The sequence below is a fragment of the Cygnus olor genome, chromosome 3 (assembly GCF_009769625.2).
Source record: "Cygnus olor isolate bCygOlo1 chromosome 3, bCygOlo1.pri.v2, whole genome shotgun sequence".
Classification (NCBI taxonomy): Eukaryota; Metazoa; Chordata; class Aves; order Anseriformes; family Anatidae; genus Cygnus; species Cygnus olor.
Window position 1 is genome coordinate 43,540,823 of NC_049171.1, and position 12,746 is coordinate 43,553,568.

Sequence of the window (12,746 nt, forward strand, 5' to 3'; positions counted from 1 at the left end):
TGCTAGTTTGATTCATAGCAAACCATCAAATTAAATGCTGTCAAAGCACACCTGTAATAAACATCAACTAAAGACTTCAAATTTTAATGACAACACAATTGTTAAAGAAGTATTTCTGGATGTGCTTGAAATGTCAACATTGCATTGCAAAAGTGAAAGTTAAGTTCTATGAATTCATTTTCACAGTATAAAATGTTAGAAGCAAATAAAAATCCTACCACCTTAGGTTTTTCAAGCAAAACAGCTTAAATAAGCCACATTACAAAAGATATACAGAAACCTGCATGCAGAACTCTGTTTTTAAAGCTGCCATCACCTTTTAGGTGTTTAAATGCCTGAGCATCTATTCAGCATCTTGGTATTTACTACCTCCTATTAACTCACTCCGCTTCTCCTATACAGGTCTTGTCCTACCATGCTGATATTCCCATTGCATTGACAAATTCACCACACCTCTAATGCCATGAGGAACAGCGTTGATTATGTAATGCTTTCTGTGAAATCTTCATTTATTCCCTGTCACTTTGCATTCCTGACACTTGATACTGCTCAAATATTCATTTCATTTGTCTTTTACTTCTCTGTATACTTTTAGTTCACTCTAAATCATAAAGTTCAGTTAATTTATATTATATGTTGATCTGAAAAATTTATGATAGCCATTTTTAGCCCTAAGGAATAGATGTTATCAATAAGTAAAAATACCTTCAGCTTTGCCTCAGGATGTTCATATGCCTGAAGCATTCTATCTTCTCATGAAACACAATATTTGTTTCAGTCATTTCTTAAATTACTCTTTAAAAAGTTTCTACTTTAATATATATTTTTGCAAGAGAAAAAATGATTTTTCTTTTTACAGTTATTTGTGTGTCACTTTAAAAGATGTAAGTACAAATTACCTTTTTTAGGTGTCAGAAAAAAAAAAACAAACATTTTGGAAGATATTTTCCAAAATAAATCTCAAGCAAGAGTATCATTTAAACGAGCATCTGCTAGCAGGAATTATAAGCTAAACAGTATAGTTGTGAAAATTAATCTAACTCCACTGGTTTTCAATTCAACAGTGACCATTTTAACACTAAGTGCAGAGAAAAAAGTGCAAAAATATGTAAAACAAAATAAAAAGAGGTTCTGCAAAAGTCAAATGCCTGTTATCTATTGAAGATAAGTTACTCTGGTTTTAGCATTTTCCTGATTTTACATTGTAGCAACTTATAATGTTTGTGAAGTTATTTATAAATTTAATTTAGAAAATGACATCCACCCCCCCTTCTCAAATGGAGGAATATAGGCTGGCCTTAAAAATAACATAATGGAGCTCTTCAAAACAACTTCTACATCTCCATTTAAGTGGCTTGACAGCCATTCATGGTTGTTTATACAGCAGCTTATCACAAAATGGATAAACTTGAAGTATTGGAACAAGCAATTTAGTCTAGTTTGAACTCAACCTCAAGTTACGAAACAACTTTTTATCAAGTAAAACCAAAATAAGAGACACAGCTTGTTACTCCACAGGACACCTCGCTGCCTTACTGAAAATTTCCTTTGCAGAAAGAGAGATGAACATCAATACCAGGTTCAATACCAAGTAAGAGCCAAAAAGGATGAAGAGAAACCAGCCAACTGATTCAGAAACATTCATGCAGTAGGCAGCAAGAGAAGATTTTACACTAATAAATGTAGTCATACGTGTCCTCTACTATTACATGTAGAGACAGAAATATATAAATATTTCATTTCTGAAAAGGACAATTACAATCTGAAAGTGTGAGCAAGTTTTTTGGAAGACATAAGCAGTTAACTGATAAAACAAGCAACACAGTCTCCCCAGACAACTCTCCAAACTCAGGCCACATGAGAAATGTCTAAAAGTCCAAAAGGAAAAACCGTGGGAAGTCATGACTAACATGTCCTGGATCCTGCAATACCCACATAATGGTGATATAATTATTTTAGAACAGCTGACTTCAAGTCAGGGCTGCTATTACATTAGCAGTGACATTAAAAAAAACACACGAATTAGTTAAAAGGTATTTTAAACTAACTGGAAGACAGATATGCCAGAATTGCAAAATTTGTAGTTCTCTGAGCTTGGACATTCCTTTCTTTTAATACCACACAAAGTTGTTAGTGGCACTGCACATTTAAAAAAAAGTCATTAAAATGAAAAAGGTCACACTAAGTTTTCAAAAACACATTTAATAGCTACACATCAGAAAGCAAACACTTCATGACATCAAGTTCTCAATTAAGCTTACATATTTACTTTCTGCATGATGTATCTAATATGAAATCCAAATTTAGGAGAATTAGGAGAAACATTTGTATCCCGTTCAATTAATTGATGTTTATCTCCTTTTTCTAGCAAGAAGCACAAAAGACCATAGCATAGGGCTCTTGCATTATACTGTAAGCTCTAGAAAAAGGAAATGACAAAGTATTTCTTCAAATCATTTTACTACCCCAGGGAAGGCACCCAGGCACCAAAGTAAAGACAGCCTTTTCATTCAAAAAAGAAACAAAAGATAAGACAATGTTTTAGATATATTAAACATTTCTGTTTTTAATCAAGTTCACCTGCCATTGCTGATTAACTTAGTTAAAGCAGCAATTTTTGTATAAACGAAATGCACTGATAGATGCTGCTTAACTGATGCAAACAACCAAAAGAGCAAGAAATTATACGTTAAGGAAGCAGAGAACACAGCCATTATACAGAGAAGAATCCCTGCATATTTGCTGCTTTAATAACCTACAGCATAGTCATATTTTCAACTCAGTGTGAAGATGCACTTGCAAACCCCGTTTCCCAACGGGACTCATGTTTTAAATCATTTTTATGAAAATATTTGCATTTACATTGCACTCCAGTGATTACTTAGGACCCATACCTTGTAAGCATGCACTGTAATCTGTTTATTACTGCAGCCATTCTAATACAGTCCTACTGATGACTCAATCTGTATGTGGAACAACTGCAAAGGTTTTCTTTGTAAGATGGACTTTCTGCAGCTTAGCTCTCATGGAATCTTTCAGAATTCCAGAAGAAAGCAAAACACTGCTCCCACTAGAAGATGCCTCTCAGTCACAGGCAGTTTGAAGCATGCAAACTATATGCTGAAACAACTTCTGCTTCCATATTTAGTACCTCTTACTGTTTTAGCTGTTTGTTTGTGGGGTTTTTTTGGTTTTGTTTTTCTCTACATAACAACATTTACAACCTTTACAATAAATCAAAGACGTTTCTTGTCTTTTAATAAGGTTTCAATCATTTTTCAATCACTTAGTGACAAACCTGTGCAGCAACTCCACAAAGAGAGCTTGTCAAAATACTTCGTACATTTAGCACTGACCTGCTAAATCCAGAAACAGAAATGGCTCCCCTGTTTCCAGTCCAAGATAAATTCAGCCACTGGATGAGAGTGCAGCGAGACTGTAGGTATTCCAGAGAGGTGTCATTAATCCTCGCCCAGTAAGGTTGTAAACTGAGATGAATGTACTGCAGAGGATCACAGCAATGTTGATACAGTAGCTTACAAGTTTGTGCTAGTCTACACAGGTCTGGTACTGTAAGGTGACTCAAAATCAACTGGATGAGCTATATTAAAAACAGGAAAAAAAAGTCAGATGGTCATACAGCACTTGAAATGCTAAGGCAAAACTGCAACGGAATAAAAAAGTGTTCTAACTTCAAAGAAAATGATTTTTTATTTTTTACTTAAAAGTAACTTCTCAAATAAATCATTGATTAGCTATTAAATAGGATTGCACTGCCTTCTCAATTTGACAACATATTAAACAAGAAAGGAAAAAGCAGATCAGCATATGAAAGTCACAGGAAGCTTTCAGATTAGAAGTTTTTTTTACCCATGCTAATTTAAACAGTGATATATATGTAAACACTATGTTTACATATTTCCCTTCACAATGTCTGCACTTCCATTGATCAGAACACTGAATTGGCATCCTCTTTCTTCTCTGGATTCAGCTTTAAGATGGTAGCATATCCGCAGAGTACATGAAAATCATACCATGTCCCAGTTTCCCCACAACTTGAATCAATTTAAGATTTATTCCTCTGCTCTAAAAAAAAAATGTTTTGATTTCTACCTTAAATTTTCTCCCATCCGTGCGGGACTATGCAACTAGATAAAAATTTCAACACATTCAGATCTTCCTTTATGAAGTAATCTCTTTCTTGCTTAATATTTTGAGAGCATTTCTGTTCTATGCCAGAGTCAAATCTGAAACGCAAAACCCCTTTTTACCTTTATCAAATTAAATCATCTCAGCTTCAGAATAACCACCAGCCCTTCTCACTAGCTCCGCTATATACATTTTTAATGAGTTATCTCACACTCAGAAAAGAAGAAATATCTTGTCTCCTATCACGCTCTGGTTTTCCTTCTAGAGAAAGATTAACAAATACAGAAACACACACAAATACTCACTTTTGAAAATAACAAAATCCTGCAACAAAAAACACCCTCCCGTAGCTTAGATACCTGAGAGAAAACACATGAAAAATGAAATCTGAAAAGTAATGTTTATTTTACTGTGGCTGCCTTTAACAGCTGTAAGCACTTGCACTCAAGTTATGTAATTAGAAGTGAACAAGCACTTTCAAGCAGAGTAGGGAAAAAAAACTCTGAAATGAAATCAGTGAATCAATGTAAACAAAAAAATAACTTAAACTGAGGAGAGTCCTGTGGCCCTTTCAAAATACCATAATGTTTCATTTTAATTTAAATAATTTAATTTAAATAATTTAATAACCACTAAAAATTGTAATAAATTGCCTGACATAAAACCGAAGTGAAGCTTTTTTCCAAGCAGACTGTACTTCTACAGTACCAGTTTATGCAGCTAGCTTCCACCCTTCCCTCTTCCCCTCTACTTTTGGGAGAGAAAAAAATAAGTAAACAATTCAATTTCCTGAAAAGTGAAAAGTGTTACTTCCTACTCAGCTCCAGATTTAGTATTTGGATATCAAACGCTCCACAGATCTACACGCTCTTCAGAAATTTAACAAAATCCAATGCCAAAACATTGTGCTTGCATATACTCAAGTTTGTCTCAAGCTTGATTTCAAGACTTTCCTCTTCCCTTCTCCTCCATCTTCCTTGCCCATAAAAACACTCCTGGTTTTTTACCTCTGCCTCAGCTTGATACCGTGGATCAGAGCAGACATTTCAATGTAATAGCAATGAAATGCATATACACATCACAGTTAACAAGTTATAATCAAAATTTGCTCCCAACTGACATTTAGGTTGTTAGCATTTCAATAGGAGACGCATCAAACTAGGAGCTAATGTAGATACGATCCTAAGTTAATATTTTGATTTTTCCTTTGCTTGGACTTTTGCTTTGCCTCAGCTTAAAACACAAACACTGTTTTGGCTTTGCAGTAGGATATACCTAAACACACACACATTTTTCTAAGATCACCTATTAGCTTTAAACAATTTTTCAATATTCTGAAAGACACTTTCCAACTGTTTTGCAATCTTTCAGATATTCTGCATTCTGTAAACCAACTAAATATTTTGTATTTTCTCCCTCAGATTTGTCCAATATTTATTAGGTTTTCTAAAACAAACAGCTCAGCAATGAAGGCTGCACAGTTAGCTAAATATATGTCTACAATTAATGTGGTGTAATAAATGTCTCATACAAAGCAACACAAATTCTGTTCAACAGAAAAAAAAGTTACTTTGTGATTTCTGAGCAGTAAAGATAATGGTGAATAAAACTATAAATGCCTCACCAGTGTTCCTTTACACTAACTGATGACTATAGTGAGTATTTTATAACATAGAGGACATTGCAACCCTACCCTACCGAAGATGAAATATCTAGAATGAAAAAAAAAATGAAATACCACTATGAAAATAAAGTATTTTTTTCTTCCTTTTAATTAAACAAATATAACAGGTTCCAAATCTACAGGCTAATAACCAGTAATCACTGTTAGTCTGGACTCCGTCAGAAATTCACTATTTACATAGGTGTATCCTAGCATGAAGTACAATTTGATAACATTGTGAATATGCAACATGATGTGCTGTATTGTGCTATGCTGTGGTCACAGTGATTCTATGAACACCATAAAACTATCTGCTTTGAAAATTGATCTCATAACACTGCTTCCTGCAAACAACTGTTTTTACTCTGCATTTATGAAAAATTACTACAGCTATTGTTTCACTTTCTTATAAATCGTTCAGTCAAAACAATGATCACTGAAAAACAGAGGGAAAAAATATAGCTAATTTAACACTGATTCCCTTTGATAGATCAAAAATCAAGATAATAAAAAAGTATTTTCTCGCATTTCCAGGCGAAACAGTGCACATACCCAGTTTTAGAGATCTGATGAGATCAACAGATGTTGGTGATAATATCTAAAAACTGGAGGCTTCCAAATCACCATTTGCTGAGTTGTGGAGAATTACAATGTACAAATTCAGAGCACTATCTGCACACCAAAAGGATCCTGTGTCTTATCTGATCTGCCTTTTTTTTTTTAAATCATCACCACAATCCTTCATTGCAACACCTTAAACATTTACATATATTTTGAATTATAAATTCAAAAATACAACATATTTGAAAAACAAAACAAATCTCACCTACTGCATCGAAGTTTGCTTGTAAGCTCAGACAGGATCCCCATCACACGCTTCAATGCACAGGATAAAAATTAACCAGGGCTGCAGCTTCTAGTACTACTTACCAACCAGGAAGATTTTTTTTTTTAAATAGGAACTGTAGCAAGCAATAATCACTTCAGTTCAATAATATACTTTCTTTGGCTATAGTATGATAACATAGAATAACGTAGAACTTGACGTGGTCAGAAGACAGCCCTCTAATACTAGTCAAACCTAACATTTCTGGGCTTTCTATCAATTTCCTCCCTCAATCCTTCTGTTTGAGCCCTTCCAATATGAAAACATGTTAGTCTAAACAAACTAATTCAGAAAGACTCAAATTACTTGTAATTTATTGTTCTGCAACTAGAGCTGCCACAGCTTAGGCTCTAAATAGTTAGAACTGCTATCATGACATGCTTAGATAAAGGATGAAGGGTACATGCACAAAAAGGAAAAGAAAGAAGGCAGGAAGTAGATAATAAACATTCTGTGGCTTTTGGTATTCCTCAGCAGAGTTTAAAAAAATGTAGTCCCTAGTTCCATGATCCCATAGCTTGCACCAGCAAATGCATACACACTTAATAGCTTATGTGAATACATGAAGAGAGGACCTTGCAACTCTTTTGCAACATTCTGTTTAAGTCTCCCTTTTCTTCACCCTACCCACATAAAATGCTTTGGTGGAATGGGCTTTACAGCACAACAGCATAGGCTCTGATCTTCTCAGCAATGGAAGGCTGTGAAGGTTTTAACCCCCTTCTCGATTCCAAGAACAGCAAAGCATCATACTGACCGCCTGCACAAATTATCAAGTCTCCAGGAAGGCTAGGGCTGTAGAGCTGTCTTCTCCATGTGCCGTTGCTCAGAGCCTAGTCTGCTACGGCAACTGGCAGTACATTAGCCACTGACCGAAGGGAACCTTGTGCCACATGGTTATCAGCTGTTAAAGGAGCTTTTAAGACCTTGCGTGATTCTCAATCCAAAGAGAGGCATAAAATGTTACCAATTATCTAAAAGCCTACAAATATCTGTTCTGGAAAGACGCAAGAATTTTGTGATAAAAATGCTCCTTTTTATTGCTTCAGTTCTTCTAAGCATCACTTCAGGGATGTATGTCTTACATTTAAGACCAATTTTCCTGGAATGTAAGTGCCAAATCCATATCTAGTGGTAAAACTCACTTCCCCAGTAGACAAAAACAGCTCATAAATCTGTTAGACAGATTCAGGAAAAACCGGCTTCAAGGAATGATGAAAACATCACTTATACCTTTTTGTATCGAAAATTTACTTTAAAAATATATTTTGGACTGCAGCATGCAGGATTTCTCCTGCCTTTCCTCCAGAGGACAGGAGTTCTTGGTACCTGAGGTTCTTGGTACCTGAGTATCTTAGTGAGTCTCACACTGCCCAACAGGTATGCTGTGGCAGGTATTTCTCCAATTTCTTGAAGGCTTGGTTCAGGCCTTCAAGTCTCAAGCATGTCTGCAAAGATGACTAAAACTAAGGCCTTACTCATTCCACTTTACAAGCAATGCAAGTTGATCAAAGATAATGAGGAGAAAGACAGACATGAAGAGGCTCCTAGAAAATTCTTACTCAAATTTAAGATAATTTTGGAGAACAGATGATGAGAGCCCAAGTACTCCACAGCTACTAAGGATCTGTCAACACTGCCCATGAGCAGGGAAGGAATATTCTCTCATCCAGCTCATCACTTTCTTCTAAGGAATTCTACACCCCAGGAGCTGAGCATTATTCTCTTGTTGGCAGAAGCTAACTGGACTATAACAACGTTTTTAGAGCTCACACTGCAGCAATCAATCCTGAAGAGCAACATAGATTATGCTTTCATAGACCACAGAATTTTCAGAAAGACACTGAAGGCAAAACAAAGACTGGAAGAACTGTCGTCTACTTCAAGATTAGCATAGAAGACCCTTCGGCTTACATATTTTGTGAATTATGTTGGGTAGAATGAAGAAGCCTGAAACAGTCAGCTCAAATAAGAAACAGCCATGTATGAATACTAAGGACAGTTGCACATTCATAATCAGCATGAGCCTACGAGAAGAAAATTTTTTCATGTAACGTGTCATAATCGAAATTGGAAGGAGTTGGTGGTTTCCTTACTTCATTACAGAATTCAAACGCTTCCAGAAAAATCTGACACTTGTCATTCTTGAAGACAGCATGCAGAGTACTGCTCCCATATCAGATGAGATAAAACACTGTCATACTACAAAGCACAACATTTTTGTTGTTTCAATACCCAAGCATTCCAGTTGGATCAAGAAAGCAGAAGACTGGGACTGCTGCTGTCACAAAACCAGTCCAGAAATACTCCTTTGTAGTTTTCTGATAAGTATTCTAGCCATTCAGGTTCTTTAAATCAAAGCAGAATAAAAAAAATGTGCTTGGCATTGATAGACCATATAAATGCATTCATGAAACCAAACATGTTAAAAAATTGATTAAAAAAGGTAGCTGGTACACAAAAAGGAAAGCAGAAAAGCACAATAGGGCACATGGAGGCAGGAGTTCAAAGGAGTAACAGGACTACACATTATAATTACATACACTATAATCTTGTTCTGCATAATTATACAGATTATCAAAAGTGAGATTAATCTCGGATAGGCCTCTGATAGGCAACTATATTACAAAGCAGTTTATCCAGTCTTTTCAAACAAGACTGCCCAGATTTGAATCAACTTTTCCCTACAATTAACGTTGTTTGAATGACAAAGATTTCAAACACATTTACGCATTTTAAGATGTTCTAGACTCAACTACGCCCTTGCATATGCAGAAAACTACTTTCTTTACTCCAATACAAGCAGCAACAGTGAAATATATTTACTATATGGATTCTGTGGAGGAAGAAAACACTAGTGCTAAGTCACGATGAAGATGGTATCCTCATCTGTTATTCCACTGTGGCAACAACAAATAAGCCCTCAAGAACTGAAAGAAGCTTTTAAAAGAAGATAAATACACAGGAGAAAGATAGAGAGAATCGTCATATTCTTTTCCTCTTTCCTCTTTACAAGCAGAACAAAAGTCCTGCAGGTTACTAGAGCACACAGGCACCCAACATGGCCTTCATGTGCTGAACTAGGGAGCTTAGAAATAAAAGACATAATGAAAACAAAATACTGTTGTGTTAGATCACGTATTTCTGAAAATGCCCTGCAATTGTGACAGTATCTCTCACCACCCTCCTTCGCTTTCACAAGTGAAACTGATTCAAGCTGAAAGCACCGTGAGCATTTGATATGTTACCTCAGAAAACAAAAACTGGCTTCTTTTGCCAGACTGCAGCAGCCTAAAGGGTAGGAACAGGTCCTGAGGTCTGACCAGCAAGTAAAGACTCCTCTCCACTACATGCAAACGCAGTTTATTTCTGAAGAGGTGAAGGTGATCATCTCTCCCTTCCTGCTCTATGATACCAGTCTCCGTGAACGTCTACGCTCCAGTAAGAGTTTCCAGGTCAGCAGACAATATTCAGCAATCATATTTCCAGCAGTTCCAGGTTTTTGTAGGAGACCAGGAAAAGAAACTTTAAACCAATAAAAGATTTGGAAGCAAAAATAAATTTATACATTCTTTTTCCATTTTTTCCTGTATCATCATTGTCAAATATAAGGACTAAAAATTACTTGTGTCTGTACTACTGGAAAACTAGTAAAAGATTCTAAATTCAAGAGCTAGAAGTTTAAGGCTAGAATAAGTGGCGAAAAAAAGTACATCGGTGGAGGGATTCCTGAGAAGCGTTGTAACAATGCAAATACCAGCAAACTGACTTGTTAATATCCACCCACTGAAGTAGACAGACTATCATAACTCAGGCATAACTATACTGTAACTGCAAGAGACTCACAAAAGAATGCAAGGAACTGTAACCGAAAAAAACAACGTTCATGGTCAGTACTCTGCATACGGCACTTTGGCACTCAATTATTAAAAAAACTGTATTGGAGTATAGACATGCTTTTCTCACCTCATAAGGCAGCTTGTCAAAATACCCATTAGTCGGCCATTCCCTGAGGGTAACAATGCTGAACTGTTTGTTAAGAGTGTCCATTCCACAGCCATACTTCTCTTCATCCTCATCTTCATCAATATCATTCATATCAATCATTGAAGTCTTCAGTGAAAGCACAGGTTTCTCTTTCACGCCGTGTAGTACTACTGCATCTAATTCAGTGTAATAGTCCAGAAGAGAACTGTTCACTTCCACTCGAATTAAGTTTGTGGGGAAGTTTATTTGTTTGATACAAGGTGTGAATTGCCGAGCCTGGGGACCACTCACTTTTGTAGGTGCCTCGGACCAAAGGATTTCCCATCTGTGGAAAAAAAAAATTGGGCACAAGTACAGGATTAAGATAAGTGTAACTAAACCAATTTCTGAACACAGAAGAGTGCTTTTGTCAGAAGTATTCAGAAAGCAAGAAACATGGTTGAAAGGCAAGTGAAAATTGTTACATTTTTCCCTAGCCTTGGTAAATATCCAAAGAATGAATTTACCAGGTCACACTACTTCATAACCGTAGCATATTTTCTCTGTATTGCTAATTAACAAAACAAATGGTACATTCGTTGCCATGCACTTGTGTTAGACTACTGTTATACACACATTCCAACATTTCACAGGTAAGGTTATTGCAACAAATGGACTGAAGATGTCTTGACAATGATCGTATGTTAGTATGCAAGGAACAGTCTTGTCAAGCAACTCAAATACAGTCAGCCAACCTCAAGGTTTTCACAAAAACACAAAAGGGGAAAAAAAACCACACAGCTCTCATTCATTCACATCAAAGTAGTCCAAATTGCAGCATTGACAAATCCTTTAAAAAAAAAATCACCTGTCCTTTATCTAACCAGGTAAGCAAAATACCATTTTTAGAAGCATTTCATTGTCGAATTATCTCATTAGTACAATGTTACGGTTAAATATCAGAGAAAATAGGATCTTCAGGTCATCTTTAAAAGGGCCTTTTGAAAAGAATATTAAAATTTCGAAACTGATAAACTAAAATATTTTTATGTTCTTTGTTCCAGTGACAGAAGAAGGTTCAGTGCATGCACAGAGCTTCCAAACATACATCCTCACTTGTACACACAGACCTCAAATCTGTTCCAGTAAATGACAGCAAACCCTGCTGCCAACTGAGTAATCTGGAGAATCAAGTCTTATATTCATTAGGTCTTGAGTGCTCCCAAGCTTGTCAAAAGGCCTGAAAACAGAAACATGCTCTTTATACGTGCATCGGTCCTCATCCAGTGAGTGGATTTTACAGGTCCTTCAGTCACTGGTACCCATCTTTTCCTCCCCTCTTCCTCATCCTCAAGTTTAGCTGATTAGTAAAGAAGGAAGCCTCCAGCAGCCACTGGCCCTTTGACGTTACACTTAAAGCAATCTCTGAACCCTCCCTGTGCAAAACCCAGACACTTCCCCATCTCTTCCACCTTTTCATATCAGCCTGGTCCCAGCTTCAAAGATGTGTCTCAGACTGTCTTATCCCACAGGTCTCAGAGACACTGAGTCTGCTTGCTAGTACCTCAGCACCTCTGCTCCCCGTAACAGGTGCCACTACTCTGAGCTTGCAAGTGCTATTCAACACTGACATGTACTGCATAACACACAGGAAAAACCAAACATGCTTTGCTTTCCAGATCCGAATGCCTAAACTCTGGCCATCATAACAGAAAGTAGAACATATAAAAGGACTTCCATTAAATGTAACACAGTATAAATAAGCCTTAGAAGCTTGATATTTGCTCACATTTCAAGGATAGGAAAATTATTCCATATTGGCTGAAACTTCCATTTCACAATGGACGTTTTCAGGTATGCACAGACAAATTTTCCTATCCTACATCATGCCACTCTCCATGAATACCTTACAGAAGAATAGGAGGCCTGAAGAAGTCTTCTGTCAAAGGAAAAAAAATACAATGAACTAAAACCAAACATGCAGGATTGGAGAACATATGGAACGTCAGCAAGTACCAACACACTAGAGTGGACACCTCTGCCATAAGGTTAAGAGTTTTTTCTTTTTTTTTTTCCTGAAAC

The 12,746-nt window shown here is 36.4% G+C and overlaps 1 protein-coding gene across 7 annotated transcripts in view; it reads right to left on the reverse strand.

The window, feature by feature from the left end:
• The window catches only part of FBXL4 (F-box and leucine rich repeat protein 4), a 52,200-nt gene that overhangs the window by 26,569 nt on the left and 12,885 nt on the right, over window positions 1-12,746 (reverse strand). For all 7 annotated transcript variants that reach the window (XM_040551578.1, XM_040551583.1, XM_040551582.1 and 4 more), the window contains exons 4-5: window positions 10,665-11,010; window positions 3,357-3,601 (exon numbers count right to left, since the gene is read on the reverse strand). In XM_040551578.1, the coding sequence (XP_040407512.1) occupies window positions 3,357-3,601; window positions 10,665-11,010 (591 nt within the window). The remainder of the gene's footprint in view (window positions 1-3,356; window positions 3,602-10,664; window positions 11,011-12,746) is intronic.